At 46.0% G+C, this 21,750-nt stretch overlaps 1 protein-coding gene across 1 annotated transcript in view; it reads right to left on the bottom strand.

The window, feature by feature from the left end:
• The window catches only part of SETD1A (SET domain containing 1A, histone lysine methyltransferase), a 117,206-nt gene extending 96,699 nt beyond the window's left edge, over window positions 1–20,507 (bottom strand). Inside the window, exons 1-2 of the mRNA XM_082261133.1 lie at window positions 20,447–20,507; window positions 13,762–13,914 (exon numbers count right to left, since the gene is read on the bottom strand). Of these exons, the coding sequence (XP_082117259.1) occupies window positions 13,762–13,899 (138 nt within the window). The 5' untranslated portion in view covers window positions 13,900–13,914; window positions 20,447–20,507. The remainder of the gene's footprint in view (window positions 1–13,761; window positions 13,915–20,446) is intronic.
• Window positions 20,508–21,750: the final 1,243 nt, after the last annotated feature.

Genomic DNA, 21,750 nt, shown 5'->3' with positions numbered 1-21,750 from the left:
GGTGAGGCCAGTCTGGAGCCAATAAGATGACTGGAATCCCTTCCGCCTCGAACCTGCGCAGAAGTTTCGGCAGAAGCTTGAGAGGGGGGAAAGGCGTAAATCAGAGGATACTGACCCCATGGGGCCACCAACACGTCTGTGGTGTACACCAGAGGGTCCCTATACCGTGCCCCAAAAGACTCTGCACCTTCCTGTTGAGATGAGACAACAGGTCCATCTCAGGAGTACCCCACCAGAAGCACAACTTATTTAACACCTCCGGATGAAGTGACCATTCTCCCTAGTCCAACTCAACTGAGGTAATCCCGCCAGCCAATTTTCCACCCTGGGAACATGTACAGCAGAGATGGCTGGAACGAAATGTTCTGCCCACCTGAGAATGCAGGCTACTTCCCGAGCCGCCAGGATACTTTTTGTGCCCCCTTAGCGATTGACATAGGCCACACCTGTGGCATTGTCCAATTGAATTTGCACTGGACACCCCTGAAAACGATTCGTCCAATGATCCAAAGTCTAATCGCTTGGACCACCAGTACATTGATTGGTAGTCTGGACTCTTCCAGTGTCCAGACCCCCTGAGCAAATTATTTTCCAAGGATGCCTCCCCACCCAGACAGGCTGGCATTTGTGGTGACCAACGTCAATTTGGCCAGAACCTCTCTGCAGAGATCATGTGTGGAACTTGGCAAACACCATCAGGTCCAGCACCCGCCTGCAAGCCAGAAGGGATGACCATCTGCTGGGACAACAGAAGTTGAATTGCTTCCTGCAGTTTCTGGAGTTTTTCCAGAGGAAGGAACACTCTTGGCTAAGGCTGAGTCCAGAGTCAGACCCAGATAGTCCAGATTTGTGAACGGAACCAGAGCAGACTTCTGAAGGTTCAGAATCCAACCAAACTCCCTCAGAGTTCGCAGAGTAATCTCCAAGTTGTCCATCAGAGCAGTTGGATACTTCGCTCGCAGCAGCAGATCATCCAGGTACCCCAGTACTGCAATTCCCCGCTGAAGCAACAATGCCAGCACCAGGGCCAACACTTTTGTAAAGACCCAAGGAGCGGAGGCGAGACCAAAGGGTAACGCCACAAACTGATAATGATCCTCTCCAATGGCAAAGTGGAGGAAGCGCTGGTGACCAACATATATTGGAATGTGAAGGGAAGTGTCCTTGATGTCGATAGCAACAAGAAGATCCCACTGATGCAGGGATGCCACTACCGTGCAAATGGACTCCATTCGGACTCAATGCGGAACTTCTGCACCCGCACAAAGCAGTTTAGCGCCTTGAGATCTAGAATTGGATGCACTTTGCCCTCCTTCCTGGGGACTGTAAACAGGTTTGAGTAAAAACCCCTGAAAAACGTTCCGAAGTCGGAACCGGGACAATCACCTCTTGGCTCAGCAAGTCTTGCACTGCTCCAAAGAGACCCCGTAAGCGGTCTGGGGACAGGCACAAGTTGGAGGGAAAAAAACCTTTCCGGACGGTAAGAATGAAACTCGATCTTGTAGCCCCACCTTACGACTTTGTGGACCCACTTGTCCTGTACCAGGGAGGTCCATGTGTCCAAAAACCAGCGAAGATGTCCCCCCACCCCACATACGGTTAGGGTTAAGGTTTTACCCCCTTAATCCATCATGACCCATCATGAATGCTGCCGCCAGACTCATCCACCTCACCAATCGCTCAGTGTCTGCTGCTCCTCTCTGTCAAGCCCTCCACTGGCTTCCGCTCACCCAACGAATTAAATTCAAAATACTTACAACATCTTACAAAGCAATCCACAGCCTAGCCCCCAGCTACATCACCAGCCTCATCTCAAAATACCAACCTAATCGCTCTCTTCGTTCCTCTCAAAACCTCCTGCTCTCTAGCTCACTCATCACCTCCTCCCATGCTCGCCTCCAGGACTTTTCCAGAGCCTCTCCAATCCTATGGAACTCCTTACCCTTATCTGTCCGATTATCCCCCACTCTATTAGCTTTTAGGCGATCTCTGAAAACCCTCCTTTTCAGAGAAGCCTATCCTACCAACCCCTAACAAATGTACCTCCTTTTCTCCATCAACCCATCCCCCACGGTTATTGCCTTTTGTTTCACTTGACCCTCCCTTCTAGATTGTAAGCTCTAACGAGCAGGGCCCTCTAGTTCCTCCTGTTTTGAACTGTATTGTAACTGTATTGTCTTCCTTCACATTGTAAAGCGCTGCGCAAACTGTTGGCGCTATATAAATCCTGTATAATAATAATAATAATAATGACCAGGCCATTTTTTGCGATTTGGCACTGCGTTACTTTAACTGGCAATTGCGCAGTCGTGCGATGCTATACCCAAATACAATTACACAATTACAAAATGTCCTTTTTTCCCCACAAATAGGGCTTTCTTTTGGTGGTATTTGATCACCTCTACGGTTTTTCATTTTTGCGCTATAAAGAGCGTCAATTTTGAAAAAAAAACACCAATATTTTCTACTTCTATAAAACATTCCCAATAAAAATTTTTTTTTTAAATCTAACTTTTTTTTTTTTTTTTAAGTTTAGGGCAATTTGTATTCTGCTTCATATTTTTGGTAAAAAAAAAATCCCAAAAAGCATATAATTGGTTTGCGCAAAAGTTATAGCGTTTACAAACTACGGGATAGATTTATGGACTTTTAGTTTTATTTTTTTATTAGTAATGGCGGCGATCAGCATTTTTTATTGGGACTGCGACATTGTGGCGGACAAATCTGACACTAAGTGACACTTTTTAGGGACCAGTGACATTAATACAGTGATCAGTGCTAAATAATATAAACTGTTACTGTATAAATGACACTGGCAGGGAAGAAGTTACTAGGGGTGATCAAGGGGTTAAATGTGTTACCTAGATGTGCTTACTGTTTTGGGGATGCATTGAACAGAGGCAGAGAGAGATCGGTGATTCAGCTTAATCACATGATCTTTCCCTGCCTCTCTGATAGGAGAGCAGTCTTACATTGTTCACATACCCCCGTCAGTTTTGCCAAAGATAGCGGGAGGCCGGCGGCGATCGTGCCGCTCCTCCCACGGTCTGCCTACCGCTGTGTTTAGACACAGCGGGAGCGCGACTCTGGCTGGGCGCACTGCCAAAACTGCGTGCACATAATCACGTAGATTTACGTGATTATGCGCAGCCGTGCCGCCTTGCCGCAGTAAATCTGCGTGGGGCGGTCAGCAAGCTGTTAAAGTAGAACTACTGGCAAAACTTTTTTTTCCATTTTGGATAGAGTAAAGAAGGGTAATAACCCCTGTAACGCATTTCTTTTGTACCCCATTGGAAAGATTTCCCTTCACTTCCTTTCCCATAGCCAAAACAGGAAGTGAGATGAAATCCCTACAAACTAAGGAAATCCCTTGGGGACCCCCAGGTAACCAGAAATAGTGTCCCCATTGGAAGATTTCCCCTCTATTACTATTCTGGGGATGACCCAAAATTTGGGATTTTCTTTTACTTTCAGTGAATGGTAAAACAGGACAAATAGAAAGGGTGAATCTCCCTATTCACTGTCTCCAGGGACGCAGACCGCAATAAAAACCTGACAAGTCCTAATATCTCTCCATTCTATAGAAAACGAAAAAAAAAAAAATATATATTATATATATATATATATATATATATATATATATATATATATATACACACACACACACATATATATATTATATATATATACACACACACACACACACGTATATATATATATATATCTCTATCTACATACATACATATATATATATTTGCCTTTATTTATACTTTAACCACTTCCCACCTGCCATGTACTGTGCACGGACGGCCAGTGTAGGCCAAGTGATGTACCCATATGACGCAGCCTACTTCTAGACTTGGGAGGGGGGGGGCGCATGCACTCTGTGATTGAACACAGCGGGAGTCTGTCAGCAAGTCCCAGCCTGCTGGTCGGCTCTGTCCAATCACAGCCCAGAGCTCCGTGTTGACAGTCAACACAGAGCTCTGTAAAGATAGAACGGTCTCTGTGTATCTTATCCCTGCAAAAGGGATGTAGGGATGAGAAACAGAGATTCATTAGTAAAAATAGCACACGTACAGTTAGGCACATATTTAACCCCTTTATTGTCCCTGAATGTTAACCCCTTCCCAGCCAGTGTAATTAGTACAGTACTATCACCGATCACTGTATTATGTCACTGGTGATAGCAATTAGTCACTTCCCCCAGCATCAGTGTCATATCGCAGTCCCATTATAAAAGTTGCTGATCATCGCCATTAGAAGCATATAACAAATAAAGCTAAAAAAAAAAAAAATTCTAGTAATTCTAGTAGACGCTATAACTTTCACACAAACCAATCTATACAAATTTATTGGCATTTTTTTCTTTTTTTTTTTTTTTTTTATTAGTAGACATGTAGCAGAATACATTTTGGACAAAATTTATGAAGACACACGCGCTCTATATTCAGAACCATAGGGTTATAGCACCCCCTAAAGGAGATCGACACGGAAGAAAAAAAAAAAAGACTTGGCTACGCCTATAGGCAGTCCTAGCTGGTATACATCGCCCTCTCTGCTATAGGCCTTCAGTTTAGTAACAAGCAGTATCAGAAGCATGAAACTCCATAGAAGGGAGGGCGCTGCGTCCATCAATGAATTTAGAGAAATTGATTTTATGCCAAGTACAAAAATCCTATCTTCTCTTTCATTCATTGATGGACACAGCGCTCCATATTCAGAACCATACGGATGTCTCCAAGCAGTGCCAAAAAACATGAGGGGTGGGACAACAAGGCTAAACACAAGAAGCCAACCAGGTAACCGGAGCTCAAACAAAAATCAACTGGAGACCAGCCTAAACAATACACCCCCAAAGAGGAAACCGACCTTCTAAACAGCAGCCTGCAAAACCTTGCAACCAAAAGAAGCATCTGCAGATGGCAAGACATCCACTTTGTAAAATTTAGTGAAAGTGTGCACCGACAACCAAGTGGCCACATTGCAAACCTGCACCACTGATGCCGGAAGGCCCAAGAAGCACTAAGCGCCCAAGTAGAGTGCGCCGTGACAGGGAAAGGAGGAACCTGACCCCTGATTGAATAGGCCTGAGTCATCATCTGTCTGATTCATCTGGAAATAGTCGCAGAAGAAGCTGACAGCCCTTTTCTAGGCCCGTCCCGTGATCACGAACAGTGAGAATGACTTCCGAAAAGACTATGTGGCTGCCAGATACACCGAATCGCCCAAACCCTGAGATGAGCAGGCCTGGGACACAAAGAAGGCAATACAAGAGACCATCTTTGGTAGGAATGACTGGCGAGAACGAAGAATCACCTTATCTTTATGGACCACCAAGTAGGGCATACGACAAGAGAACGAATTCAACACCCTGCGAGCAGAAATGACAGCCACCAAAAAAAACACCTTCTGAGACAGCTTAAGCAGGGGAATCTCCCGAATATTTTCAAAGAAAGGCTTCTGGGGAACTGAGACTGCCAAGTTCAAATCCCACGGCGGTAGAGGAGACCACAACACCAGAGTCAGGTGTCGAACCCCATGAATAAAAGTACGTACCGTGGAATGCGTGGCCAAGGGTTGCTGAAAGAAGACCGCCAAGGCAGACACCTGGCTCTTGATAGTAAGCTCAACACCACGTTGAAGGTCAAAATCCGAGCCACCGAAAAGGAACGAGGGTGTACACTGATCAACTCACACCACGAAATGTATGCTTTCCACATAGGATGGATGGTAAATTTTTCTAGAGGTAGACTTTCTTAGCCTTCAGCAGTGTCGGAATCACAGACCCAGGCAAACCTCTATATTTCAGCACCCGGCGTTCAACAGCCAGACCGTCAAAGCCAGCGATTGTCCTTCCATCCTGCTTTACAATCGCATTAGGTCAACGTACTAAGACCAGCAAGGCTCTCTGCTATAGGCCTTCAGTTTAGTAACAAGCAGTATCAGAAGCATGAAACTCCATAGAAGGGAGGGCGCTGCGTCCATCAATGAATTTAGAGAAATTGATTTTATGCCAAGTACAAAAATCCTATCTTCTCTTTCATTCATTGATGGACACAGCGCTCCATATTCAGAACCATACGGATGTCTCCAAGCAGTGCCAAAAAACATGAGGGGTGGGACAACAAGGCTAAACACAAGAAGCCAACCAGGTAACCAGGTAACCGGAGCTTAAACAAAAATCAACTGGAGACCAGCCTAAACAATACACCCCTAAAGAGGAAACCGACCTTCTAAACAGCAGCCTGCAAAACCTTGCAACCAAAAGAAGCATCTGCAGATGGCAAGACATCCACTTTGTAAAATTTAGTGAAAGTGTGCACCGACAACCAAGTGGCCACATTGCAAACCTGCACCACTGATGCCGGAAGGCCCAAGAAGCACTAAGCGCCCAAGTAGAGTGCGCCGTGACAGGGAAAGGAGGAACCTGACCCCTGATTGAATAGGCCTGAGTCATCATCTGTCTGATTCATCTGGAAATAGTCGCAGAAGAAGCTGACAGCCCTTTTCTAGGCCCGTCCCGTGATCACGAACAGTGAGAATGACTTCCGAAAACACTATGTGGCTGCCAGATACACCGAATCGCCCAAACCCTGAGATGAGCAGGCCTGGGACACAAAGAAGGCAATACAAGAGACCATCTTTGGTAGGAATGACTGGCGAGAACGAAGAACCACCTTATCTTTATGGACCACCAAGTAGGGCATACGACAAGAGAACGAATTCAACACCCTGCGAGCAGAAATGACAGCCACCAAAAAAAACACCTTCTGAGACAGCTTAAGCAGGGGAATCTCCCGAATATTTTCAAAGAAAGGCTTCTGGGGAACTGAGACTGCCAAGTTCAAATCCCACGGCGGTAGAGGAGACCACAACACCAGAGTCAGGTGTCGAACCCCATGAATAAAAGAACGTACCGTGGAATGCGTGGCCAAGGGTTGCTGAAAGAAGACCGCCAAGGCAGACACCTGGCTCTTGATAGTAAGCTCAACACCACGTTGAAGGTCAAAATCCGAGCCACCGAAAAGGAACGAGGGTGTACACTGATCAACTCACACCACGAAATGTATGCTTTCCACATAGGATGGATGGTAAATTTTTCTAGAGGTAGACTTTCTTAGCCTTCAGCAGTGTCGGAATCACAGACCCAGGCAAACCTCTATATTTCAGCACCCGGCGTTCAACAGCCAGACCGTCAAAGCCAGCGATTGTCCTTCCATCCTGCTTTACAATCGCATTAGGTCAACGTACTAAGACCAGCAAGGCTGGTTGGGGCCACCAGAATGATCGGAATTCTTTCTGCCTCGATCCTGCACAGAGAGGGAAGGTGTAGATCAAACGATACTGGCCCCACAGGGCCACTAGAGCGTCTGTGCCGTCTGCCAGAGCATCTAATGACCTTGCCACAATCCTCTGTACCTTTCTATTGAGCCAAAATGCCAACAGGTCCCAAATGGGGGTGCCCCACCGCAGACATATCAGATGAAACACATCCGGATAAAGGGACCACTCCCCTTGGTCCAACACCTGCCGACAGATAGTCCACCTGCCAATTTTCCACACCAGAACTAAGCATTCTATCCACCAGAGAATGCCGGCTACCTCCAGTGCCAACAAAAAACGTTTTGTTTCGCCTTAGCTATTGACATAAGCCACAGCCGTGGCATTGTCCAACTGGATATGTACTGGGAGCCCCCGGAGTCGATCTGACCAGTGATCCAGGCCCAGCCTGATCGCCAGAAGTACCAAGACATTGTTCGGTAGTCTGGATTCTTCTAGCGTCCAACAACCCTGAGCGGAGCTTACCCCTAGAACCCCTCCCTACCCAGACAGACTGGAATTCATCGTGACTACTATCCAATACATAGGGAAGAAAAGATTTTCCCTGCTGAAGAGTCAGAGAGAGCGAAGCCACCAGACCAGGGAACCCCCATTTTCCCGGCTCAACCAAATCAGATTGTCCAGAGACTTTGGACACCAGATGTCCCTCTGGAGGGACCTTGTATGAAACTGTGCAAACGGGCCCAATTTGAAGGTAGATGCCATCAGGCGCAGCACTTGAATGCAAGTCCAGAAGAAAGACCTCCTGCGGGACAGAAATAGATGAACTGCAGCATGCAACTTATGGAGTTTGTCCAGAGGAAGAAACACTCTGGCTAAAGCTGAATCCAGAATCAGACCCAGATAATTCAATTTTCTGGACGGAATCAAGGCAGACTTCTGGCAGTTTAGAAGCCAACCGAACTCCTTCAAGGTCTGTATAGTGATCCCCAACTCCATCAATGCAGATGAGGACTCTGCCTGCAAGAGGAGGTCTTCTAGGTAGCCCAGCATAGCAATCCTCTGCTGACGTAGCAATGCCAGAAGGGGGGCCCGGGGAGCAGAGGCGAGACCAAAGGGTAACCCCCACAAACTAATAGTGCTCCTCTCCCATAGCAAAGCAGAGGAAACGCTGGTGTCAGGCACACTGGAATGTGCAAGTAAGAATTTTTGATGTCGATAGACTAGGAATTCCCCCTGATGTAGAGAGAGAGACTGTAAAACAGGCTTAAATAAAAACCTTAAAACCATTCTGATACCAGAAACCATCACTCCCTGAAGCAACAGGTCCTGCACCACCCTGTAGAGAGCTTGTAGCCAGTCGGGGGACAGACACATTGTGGAAGGAAAGAACCTTTCCAGAGGGAAAGAAGAAAACTCTATCCTGTAACCGGACAAATACTTCATGGACCAACTTGCCATTCACCAAGGAGGTTCACGGGCCCCAAAAAACCAACAAAGACGCCCCCCTCCCCAGGTATGGGTGAGGGCGCACCTTCATGCTGAAGGGGCCTTGTCCGCAGGTCTTGAGAATCTTGCTCTCGGCTTGCCAAGCCAGGGCTGCTTGATAGGTTTTGAACCCTTGTCAGAGGACCCTGAGGGACGAAAAAACGTTTTGTGTGCCGAGAAAAAGGGCTGCATCTGCGGCTCTTTCCCTTTTCCGACTTTGGAAGAAAAGTGCTCTCACCCCCTCCTCTGTGAGACTTTTAGTGAGGTCATCCATGGTAGCCCCAAACAGGCGATCGACTTGAAAGGGCAATTTAGTAAGTGCTTTTTTAGAGGTTTAGTCCGCAGACCAATACTTAAGCCACAACACACGCCTAAGCACCACTGCCGAAATAGATAGCTTAGAAATCAAAGAGGCCGCATCCAGAGATGCACTGCACACAAACGGCAGCCCCTGGACCGACTGGTCCACCAACTCAACGAAAGCAGGGGAAATCTGCTCACCCGCAAGATCATGATGCAAATGTTTAGCCCACTCAGTTAGTTTGTGACACCAGGGCAATGGCCAGGGCCGGCCTTAGTGACGAACCAGCAATATGGAACATATTGCGGGCCACAGACTCCACTTTTCTGTCAGGGAGATCTTTAAAGGCCGGGGGTTCCTCTACTGGAATCATGGTTGTCTTGTTTAACATGGAGTCAGGAGGGCCCACCACTGGTGGGACCATCCACTTCTTGAGGTGTGACTCTTCAAAAGGGGAACCTCACCGCAAAGCGTTTTAGGAACCACAAAAGGCACGTTTTGGACGCTTCCAATCTTTGTAGACAAACTTGTAAAAATAGGAGGGACAAGGGAAAACTTACCGTTCGAGATAAGCTTGTGAGCACCAAAAGGAACGGCCACCTCCACAGGTGCCTAAGCTGCATCATCCTATTCCAAATCTCCCGCACAGATGCAATCAGTGCATCAACCAGCGTCTCTTACGCGCAGCTACAGCTGTGGAGGAACCACCCTCACTATCTGATAGATCTGGGAGAGTGGCTACAACCCCCCCAGGGTGGGCAACATCCGCGCCGGCAGAGCCAGATTCAGGAACTGACGAGACAGAGGAGGCAGGGGAGGGCGGGGGGCGCTTTCTGCAGGCCCACCACCCAAAAGCTATCTCCACCCGGTACACAAAGGACTTCAGGACTGCCGTCAGTGCATCAATAGAATGGCTGGGACCCAGAGGAACCTGCTGTCTCCAAGAGGGGGTCAGGTGGGGAAACATGCTCCTGAGACTCTATGGGTTAAAAGAGGGGACCCACCAGCAAAATGTGTCTAGCACCGCCAGGGGACTCACCCACTGAAGCCACCTCACCGGTATTACCACAGGGGCACCCAAAGACAGAGCACCCCACAACCTGCAGCACAGAGGGAGGGACCCCACCAGGACTTACCACCCCACCTCCACGTGCTGCGTCCAAGGGAAAAGAAAACCCAGGAGTCAACACAAGGGGAAAGGGAGGGGCCCCCACAGCCATATTCACCAAAACAGAGGCTCCACGGTCATGACTGCCATTCCTGTGCACGCCGGACCAACCAAAATGAGCTGCCTGACAACACAAACATGGCCACCGGGAGAGAACACAACACAGGCCCCAAAGTCATGGCACTGACCACAGCGAAATGGCCGCCACACGAGGCTCCCAGGGACCAAGAAAAGAGCACTTGAGCCTGCGCAATAATTCTGCAGCAGGAGGGGGACCCAGCCCACAGGACCACTACACTGGCCCAGCTGATCAGCGAAATCCGTCCTGCCGGCGGCATGTTCCAGAGATCCCGGCAGGTTACTAGGTCCTTACTCCTGACTAAGCAGAAAAAAAAAACTCAAGGCCTATAATAGAGAAGGGGTATGTAGTATACCAGCTGGGACTGCCCATAGGCGTAGCCAAGTCTTTTTTCTGCCTAGTGTTCCACTCCTATAGGGGGAGATATAACTAGGGCTACAACTAACAATTATTTTGATAATCGATTAGTTGGCCGATTATTGTTTCAATTAATCAGATTTTAAATAAAAACTCAAAGTGTATCATATAATTTAGTTATGTAAAGTTTAAAAAAAAAAAGACAACTCATTCTTGAATATCTGTATGGAGTGGTAAATACAACAATATAACCAGCTATTTGGTGAGAAAATATATAACGGTGCTCATATCCCAGCAGCTTGTACATGTATTTAAACTATCAGGAGCTTCTTCTGTTAAAAAAAAAAAAAACAAACAGGGGTGTGAACACATTAACAATACAAATTCTGTATGGACTATATGTGAACTAAATATCCCGGTTTTTCATTGTATAGTTTGCTGGAAAGGGTGATCTGATACTAAAACCAATACCTTTTTCTGAAATACTTTTGACTTGCATTGAGTTTTGTTAAATGAAGTCGCAAGCCGAAATAAAATCAGGAGGTCCAAACTGCACTGATCTGCGGCTTTAAAATCACGCTGAAGTAGCGCAATTTCAAAGCCACAGAAGAACGATTCTTCATAATCATAAAGAAACTATTGTTTTCTTCATTTGTCTAAAAAAAAAAAAAAAAAAAAAAAAAAAAAACAATGTAGCCTCATCAGTACCCCTTATTAGTACCCAGCAGTGCCCCTTATCAGTGCAGCCCCAGCAGAGCCCACCAATGCAGCCACATCAGTGCCCCTTATCAGTGCAGCCCACAGCAGTGCCCACCAATGCAGTCACATCAGTGCCCCTCATCAGTGCAGCCCCAGCAGTGCCCACAAATACAGCCACATCAGTGCCCCTTATCAGTGCAGCCACATCAGTGCCCCTTATCAGTGCAGCCCCAGCAGTGCCCACAAATACAGCCACATCAGTGCCCCTTATCAGTGCAGCCCCAGCAGTGCCCACCAATGCAGCCACATCAGTGCCCCTTATCAGTGCAGCCCCAGCATTGCCCACCAATGCAGCCACATCAGTGCCCCTTATCAGTGCAGCCCACAGCAGTGCCCACCAATGCAGTCACATCAGTGCCCCTCATCAGTGCAGCCCCAGCAGTGCCCACAAATACAGCCACATCAGTGCCCCTTATCAGTGCAGCCACATCAGTGCCCCTTATCAGTGCAGCCCCAGCAGTGCCCACCAATGCAGCCACATCAGTGCCCCTTATCAGTGCAGCCCCAGCAGTGCCCACAAATACAGCCACATCAGTGCCCCTTATCAGTGCAGCCCAACAGTGCCCACCAATGCAGCCACATCAGTGCCCCTTATCAGTGCAGCCCCAGCATTACCCACCAATGCAGCCACATCAGTGCCCCTTATCAGTGCAGCCCACAGCAGTGCCCACCAATGCAGTCACATCAGTGCCCCTCATCAGTGCAGCCCCAGCAGTGCCCACAAATACAGCCACATCAGTGCCCCTTATCAGTGCAGCCCCAGCAGTGCCCACCAATGCAGCCACATCAGTGCCACTTATCAGTGCCAATCAGGGACGCTCATCAGTGTTAATCAGTGATGCTTATTAGTGCGGCCCCATCAAAGCCACTCATCACTTCCGCCCTTGCAGTGCCGCTCATCAGTGCGGATGCAGCAATGGCCATCAATGTAGCCACGAGTGCTGCTTATAACTCATCAGTGCGGCCCCAGCAGCGCCACCCCTCATCAATGCGGCCCCCAGCAGCGCCACCCCTCATCAGTGCGTCTTTTCAGTGCCGATTATCAGTGCTCAATGGTGCCGCTCCAAAAGGTGCCTACCAGTAGCACTTTTCAGTGCAGCCCTAGCAGTTATGTTGCCTCATTAGTGACGCTAATCAGTGCAGATTATCAGTGACGCTAATCAGTGCAGATTATCAGTGACGCTCATCAGTGCAGATTATCAGTGACGCTCATCAGTGCAGATTATCAGTGACGCCCCTTCAGTACCAATCAGTGACTCTTAAAAGTGCTGCGTCATCAGTGGCGCTTATCCGTGCAGCCCCAGCCCATCAATGTTGCTTCATCAGTGCCACTTATCAATGACACCTATCAGTGCCTATACATGCCACCCATCAGTGTGGCTTATCAGAGCCCACCAGTGCGCCCCATCAGTGTCACTTAACAGTGCCGCCTCATTCGTACCAATCAGTGATGCTTAATAGTGCCGCCCCTTCAATGCAACCTCATTAGTGATCATCAGTGTAACCTCATCAGTGAGGTCCCATCAGGGCCCATTCGTCCTGCTTATCAGTGCAGCCCCAACATTGCCCCCTCATCAATGACCCCCCCTCAGTAATGCTTATTCCTGTAGCCCCATTAGTAACAAAAAGTGACGCTCATCAGTGCGGGGCCATCCTCCAGGGCCATCAGTGGCCCTCATCAGTGCAGCCCCAGATGCTCATCAGCGGCCATCAGTGAATCTCATCAGGGGCTCTCATCAAGGCCCATCAGGGGCTCTCATCAGTGCAGCCCACTCCGTGCAACCTCATCAGTGGCTGCACCATCAGCGGCCCCCTCATCAGTGCCTCTTAACAGTGCGCATCAATCCCGCTCATCAGTGCAGCACCATAAGGAAGGCCAAAACAACGCAGTCCCATCAGAACAAGCAATCTTTAGAGCTGCACCATCAGTGAGGCGTCGTAAGTGTCCATCACTGCCCATCAATCTAGCCTCATCAGTGCCCATCAGTGTGGCCCTATCAGCGCAGCCTCATTAATGCACCAAAAGAAAGCTCTATTTGTCTAAATAGAATGATAAAAATGTTCTATGGATACAGGGTTACATGACTGGGCACTTGTCATTCAAATTGTGACAGTGCTGAAAGCAAAAACATTGGCCTTGGCAGGAAAGGGGTGGTGGTTAAGTGCAGCTCTGGCCTGGTCTACTGATCCCACCAGTGAATGAAGATGGTCCTGCTTTTGGTTCAGATCAGATCATACAGCCTGCAGAAGCTCTCCTGGTCCTACAGAAACCTTCATCTCACAGGCAGGCCTCCTGAGATGACAGAAAGCCCCGCCCCCACTTACAGTGATATTGAAGTGGATGCCATCGTAGCGGTAAATCTTCTGACTAGTCCGTGTCCCAGGAAGAGCAGGATCCAGAAGAAGTTTGTAGCTCCTCCACTGAAAGCTAGTTCCTCGGTGACTGTCACCCTCAGGCTCCATCTGGGGACATGGGACCTAAAAAAAAGCACAAGACCCTCTTCACCATTACTGCAACCATAGGGATTCTATGTGTATATAGCTCAGCTCTCTCAGTATATACTCCTATGTGTATATAGATCATAACTCTCCTGGAGGTCTCTCAGTATATACTCCTATGTGTATATAGATCAGCACTCTCCTGGGGATCTCTCAGTATATACTCCTATGTGTATATAGCTCAGCAGTCTCCTGGGGGTCTCTCAGTATATACTCCTATGTGTATATAGAGCAGCACTCTCCTGGGGGTCTCTCGGTATATACTCCTATGTGTATATAGCTCAGCACCCTCCTGGAGGTCTCTCAGTATATACTCCTATGTGTATATAGCTCAGCACCCTCCTGGAGGTCTATCAGTATATACTCCTATGTGTATATAGATCAGCACTCTCCTGGGGGTCTCTCAGTATATACTCCTATGTGTATATAGATCAGCACTCTCCTGGAGGTCTATCAGTATATACTCCTATGTGTATATAGATCAGCACTCTCCTGGGGGGTCTCTCAGTATATACTCCTATGTGTATATAGATCAGCACTCTCCTGGAGGTCTATCAGTATATACTCCTATGTGTATATAGATCAGCACTCTCCTGGGGGTCTCTCAGTATATACTCCTATGTGTATATAGATCAGCACTCTCATGGGGGTCTCTCAGTATATACTCCTATGTGTATATAGATCAGCACTCTCCTGGGGGTCTCTCAGTATATACTCCTATGTGTATATAGATCAGCACTCTCCTGGAGGTCTATCAGTATATACTCCTATGTGTATATAGATCAGCACTCTCCTGGGGGTCTCTCAGTATATACTCCTATGTGTATATAGATCAGCACTCTCCTGGGGGTCTCTCAGTATATACTCCTATGTGTATATAGATCAGCACTCTCCTGAGGGTCTCTCAGTATATACTCCTATGTGTATATAGATCAGCACCCTCCTGGGGGTCTCTCAGTATATACTCCTATGTGTATATAGATCAGCACTCTCCTGGGGGTCTCTCAGTATATACTCCTATGTGTATATAGATCAGCACTCTCCTGGGGGTCTCTCAGTATATACTCCTATGTGTATATAGATCAGCACTCTCATGGGGGTCTCTCAGTATATACTCCTATGTGTATATAGATCAGCCCTCTCCTGGGGGTCTCTCAGTATATACTCCTATGTGTATATAGATCAGCACTCTCCTGGGGGTCTCTCAGTATATACTCCTATGTGTATATAGATCAGCACTCTCCTGGGGGTCTCTCAGTATATACTCCTATGTGTATATAGATCAGCACTCTCCTGGGGATCTCTCAGTATATACTCCTATGTGTATATAGATCAGCACTCTCATGGGGGTCTCTCAGTATATACTCCTATGTGTATATAGCTCAGCACCCTCCTGGGGGTCTCTCAGTATATACTCCTATGTGTATATAGATCAGCACTCTCCTGGGGGTCTCTCAGTATATACTCCTATGTGTATATAGATCAGCACTCTCCTGGGGGTCTCTCAGTATATACTCCTATGTGTATATAGATCAGCACTCTCCTGGGGGTCTCTCAGTATATACTCCTATGTGTATATAGATCAGCACTCTCATGGGGGTCTCTCAGTATATACTCCTATGTGTATATAGATCAGCACTCTCATGGGGGTCTCTCAGTATATACTCCTATGTGTATATAGATCAGCACTCTCATGGGGGTCTCTCAGTATATACTCCTATGTGTATATAGATCAGCACTCTCCTGGGGGTCTCTCAGTATATACTCCTATGTGTATATAGATCAGCACTCTCCTGGAGGTCTCTCAGTATATACTCCTATGTGTATATAGATCAGCACTCTCCTGAGGGTCTCTCAGTATATACTCCTATGTGTATATAGATCAGCACTCTCCTGAGGGTCTCTCAGTATATACTCCTATGTGTATATAGATCAGCACCCTCCTGGGAGTCTCTCAGTATATACTCCTATGTGTATATAGATCAGCACTCTCCTGGAGGTCTCTCAGTATATACTCCTATGTGTATATAGATCAGCACTCTCCTGGGGGTCTCTCAGTATATACTCCTATGTGTATATAGATCAGCACTCTCCTGGAGGTCTCTCAGTATATACTCCTATGTGTATATAGATCAGCACTCTCCTGGGAGGTCTCTCAGTATATACTCCTATGTGTATATAGATCAGCACCCTCCTGGGGGTCTCTCAGTATATACTCCTATGTGTATATAGATCAGCACTCTCCTGGAGGTCTCTCAGTATATACTCCTATGTGTATATAGATCAGCACTCTCCTGGGGGTCTCTCAGTATATACTCCTATGTGTATATAGATCAGCACTCTCCTGGGGGTCTCTCAGTATATACTCCTATGTGTATATAGATCAGCACCCTCCTGGGGGTCTCTCAGTATATACTCCTATGTGTATATAGATCAGCACTCTCCTGTGGGTCTCTCAGTATATACTCCTATGTGTATATAGCTCAGCACTCTCCTGGAGGTCTCTCAGTATATACTCCTATGTGTATATAGATCAGTCCTCTCCTGGGGGTCTCTCAGTATATACTCCTATGTGTATATAGATCAGCACTCTCCTGAGGGTCTCTCAGTATATACTCCTATGTGTATATAGCTCAGCACTCTCCTGGGGGTCTCTCAGTATATACTCCTATGTGTATATAGATCAGCACTCTCCTGGGGGTCTCTCAGTATATACTCCTATGTGTATATAGATCAGCACTCTCATGGGGGTCTCTCAGTATATACTCCTATGTGTATATAGATCAGCACTCTCCTGGGGGTCTCTCAGTATATACTCCTATGTGTATATAGATCAGCACCCTCCTGGGGGTCTCTCAGTATATACTCCTATGTGTATATAGATCAGCACTCTCCTGGGGGTCTCTCAGTATATACTCCTATGTGTATATAGATCAGCACTCTCCTGGGGGTCTCTCAGTATATACTCCTATGTGTATATAGATCAGCACTCTCCTGGAGGTCTCTCAGTATATACTCCTATGTGTATATAGCTCAGCACTCTCCTGGGGGTCTCTCAGTATATACTCCTATGTGTATATAGATCAGCACTCTCCTGGGGGTCTCTCAGTATATACTCCTATGTGTATATAGATCAGCACTCTCCTGGGGGTCTCTCAGTATATACTCCTATGTGTATATAGATCAGCACTCTCCTGGGGGTCTCTCAGTATATACTCCTATGTGTATATAGATCAGCACTCTCCTGGAGGTCTCTCAGTATATACTCCTATGTGTATATAGATCAGCACTCTCCTGGAGGTCTCTCAGTATATACTCCTATGTGTATATAGATCAGCACCCTCCTGGGGGTCTCTCAGTATATACTCCTATGTGTATATAGATCAGCACTCTCCTGGGGGTCTCTCAGTATATACTCCTATGTGTATATAGATCAGCACTCTCATGGGGGTCTCTCAGTATATACTCCTATGTGTATATAGATCAGTCCTCTCCTGGGGGTCTCTCAGTATATACTCCTATGTGTATATAGATCAGCACCCTCCTGGGGGTCTCTCAGTATATACTCCTATGTGTATATAGATCAGCACTCTCCTGGAGGTCTCTCAGTATATACTCCTATGTGTATATAGATCAGCACTCTCATGGGGGTCTCTCAGTATATACTCCTATGTGTATATAGATCAGCACTCTCCTGGGGGTCTCTCAGTATATACTCCTATGTGTATATAGATCAGCACTCTCCTGAGGGTCTCTCAGTATATACTCCTATGTGTATATAGATCAGCACTCTCCTGAGGGTCTCTCAGTATATACTCCTATGTGTATATAGATCAGCACTCTCCTGAGGGTCTCTCAGTATATACTCCTATGTGTATATAGATCAGCACTCTCCTGGGAGTCTCTCAATATATACTCCGATGTGTATATATAGATCAGCACTCTCATGGGGGGTCTCAGTATATACTCCTATGTGTATATAGATCAGCACTCTCCTGGGGGTCTCTCAGTATATACTCCTATGTGTATATAGATCAGCACTCTCCTGGAGGTCTCTCAGTATATACTCCTATGTGTATATAGATCAGCACTCTCCTGGAGGTCTCTCAGTATATACTCCTATGTGTATATAGATCAGCACTCTCCTGGGGGTCTCTCAGTATATACTCCTATGTGTATATAGATCAGCACTCTCCTGGAGGTCTCTCAGTATATACTCCTATGTGTATATAGATCAGTCCTCTCCTGGGGGTCTCTCAGTATATACTCCTATGTGTATATAGATCAGTGCTCTCCTGGGGGTCTCTCAGTATATACTCCTATGTGTATATAGATCAGCACTCTCCTGGAGGTCTCTCAGTATATACTCCTATGTGTATATAGATCAGTCCTCTCCTGGAGGTCTCTCAGTATATACTCCTATGTGTATATAGATCAGCACTCTCCTGGGGGTCTCTCAGTATATACTCCTATGTGTATATAGCTCAGCACTCTCCTGGAGGTCTCTCAGTATATACTCCTATGTGTATATAGATCAGCACTCTCCTGGAGGTCTCTCAGTATATACTCCTATGTGTATATAGATCAGCACTCTCCTGGAGGTCTCTCAGTATATACTCCTATGTGTATATAGATCAGTCCTCTCCTGGAGGTCTCTCAGTATATACTCCTATGTGTATATAGATCAGTCCTCTCCTGGGGGTCTCTCAGTATATACTCCTATGTGTATATAGCTCAGCACTCTCCTGGAGGTCTCTCAGTATATACTCCTATGTGTATATAGATCAGTCCTCTCCTGGGGGTCTCTCAGTATATACTCCTATGTGTATATAGATCAGCACTCTCCTGGAGGTCTCTCAATATATACTCCGATGTGTATATATAGATCAGCACTCTCATGGGGGGTCTCTCAGTATATACTCCTATGTGTATATAGATCAGCACCCTCCTGGGGGTCTCTCAGTATATACTCCTATGTGTATATAGATCAGCACTCTCCTGATGGTCTCTCAGTATATACTCCTATGTGTATATAGATCAGCACCCTCCTGGGGGTCTCTCAGTATATACTCCTATGTGTATATAGATCAGCACTCTCCTGGAGGTCTCTCAGTATATACTCCTATGTGTATATAGATCAGCACTCTCCTGATGGTCTCTCAGTATATACTCCTATGTGTATATAGATCAGCACTCTCCTGATGGTCTCTCAGTATATACTCCTATGTGTATATAGATCAGCACTCTCCTGGAGGTCTCTCAGTATATACTCCTATGTGTATATAGATCAGCACTCTCCTGGAGGTCTCTCAGTATATACTCCTATGTGTATATAGATCAGCACCCTCCTGAGGATCTCTCAGTATATACTCCTATGTGTATATAGATCAGCACTCTCCTGGGGGTCTCTCAGTATATACTCCTATGTGTATATAGATCAGCACTCTCCTGAGGGTCTCTCAGTATATACTCCTATGTGTATATAGCTCAGCACTCTCCTGGGAGTCTCTCAGTATATACTCCTATGTGTATATAGATCAGCACTCTCCTGGGGGTCTCTCAGTATATACTCCTATGTGTATATAGATCAGCACTCTCCTGGGAGTCTCTCAGTATATACTCCTATGTGTATATAGATCAGCACTCTCCTGGAGGTCTCTCAGTATATACTCCTATGTGTATATAGATCAGCACTCTCCTGGAGGTCTCTCAGTATATACTCCTATGTGTATATAGATCAGCACTCTCCTGGGGGTCTCTCAGTATATACTCCTATGTGTATATAGATCAGCACTCTCCTGGGGGTCTCTCAGTATATACTCCTATGTGTATATAGATCAGCACTCTCCTGGAGGTCTCTCAGTATATACTCCTATGTGTATATAGATCAGCACTCTCCTGGAGGTCTCTCAGTATATACTCCTATGTGTATATAGATCAGCACTCTCCTGGGGGTCTCTCAGTATATACTCCTATGTGTATATAGATCAGCACTCTCCTGGGGGTCTCTCAGTATATACTCCTATGTGTATATAGATCAGCACTCTCCTGGGGGTCTCTCAGTATATACTCCTATGTGTATATAGATCAGCACTCTCCTGAGGGTCTCTCAGTATATACTCCTATGTGTATATAGCTCAGCACTCTCCTGGGAGTCTCTCAGTATATACTCCTATGTGTATATAGATCAGCACTCTCCTGGGGGTCTCTCAGTATATACTCCTATGTGTATATAGATCAGCACTCTCCTGGGGGTCTCTCAGTATATACTCCTATGTGTATATAGATCAGCACTCTCCTGGGGGTCTCTCAGTATATACTCCTATGTGTATATAGCTCAGCACTCTCCTGGGAGTCTCTCAGTATATACTCCTATGTGTATATAGCTCAGCACTCTCCTGGGGGTCTCTAGGTATATACTCCTATGGTCTCCTATGTTTATATAGCTCAGCCGTCTCTCAGGCCCCGTTGTGTCTCTCTTCCCCTCCGGTGGGGTCTCTCCGTCACTCACCCGGCGGTCTCTCCGCTCTCCCGGCTGTCTCTCGCTGTCTCTTCCCCTCACAGCCTCCCGGTAAAGCCTCCTGCCGTTTCTCCGCCGCCCTTTCGCCGGGACCCGGCCCCTCCCCCTTGGTGGAGCCCCTCCCTTCCCGGTATACCGATCGCTCCTCTCCTCCTCCCGTTCCCCCCTCTCGTATAGGACTCCGTCGCCGTTCCGGGTTATTTTCTATTTTTTCCTCCCTCATTTACCTTCCTGACGAATCTGCAGACATCCAGATAGTTTTACTTAGCGTGGCTTCCGTCTTCGCACTTTCCACGTAACCTTACACGAATTTATTTTATTCGCCTTATTTTCAATATCTGATGTTTCCGTGTGAAAAGTGGTAGTCGCCGATTAAGAGGACGTTGAATTTTTTATTTCTCTTTCTAAAAGGGTAGTTATCGGTTTTGACGAATCTGCGGAGATCAAATACCGATGAAGAACGAAATGTCTGAGGTGGGAGCAAAGGCGGGATCTAACCATAGAGAGGGGAGGGGATAGGCAGGCCTTTTCTCATTGCTCTATGATCTGGCTGGAGTTTTTTCCCCAGAATAACTTTATTGGCATTCTTGTATTCAACTGTGATGTCTGGGGATAGAGTAGTATTCATTGTACCACTAAGTATTAGAATTCTCATTTTAATGTTATCATTTAAATTAAAGTGTGATTCAATTATGGATTCTGATTGACATTGGTCTTATTATAAGATGGCCTTATCTTTTACAGTGTTGTATATAGTTACATGATATTTATATAATATGTATTCTTATAATATTTCTATAAATACATTTTGTTTGTATACACACACACACATATATATATATATTCACAAATTGTTTATATTTGATATATATATATATATATATATATATATATATATATATATATATATATGTGTGTGTGTGTATACAAACAAAATGTATTTATAGAAATATTATAAGAATACATATTATATAAATATCATGTAACTATATACAACACTGTAAAAGATAAAGCCATCTTATAATATATATATATATATATATATATATATATATATATATATATATATATATATATATATTCACAAATTGTTTATATTTATATATATATATATATACACAGTATCTCACAAAAGTGAGTACACCCCTCACATTTTTGTAAATATTTTATTCTATCTTTTCATGTGACAACACTGAAGAAATGACATTTTGCTACAATGTAAAGTAGTGAGTGTACAGCTTGTATAACAGTGTAAATTTGCTGTCCCCTCAAAATAACTCAACACACAGCCATTA

The sequence above is a fragment of the Pelophylax lessonae genome (genome assembly GCF_965119305.1).
Source record: "Pelophylax lessonae genome assembly, chromosome: 6".
NCBI classification, from domain to species: domain Eukaryota; kingdom Metazoa; phylum Chordata; class Amphibia; order Anura; family Ranidae; genus Pelophylax; species Pelophylax lessonae.
Note: the sequence above shows the minus strand (reverse complement) of the source record. Positions and strands in the feature narration are given on the sequence as shown.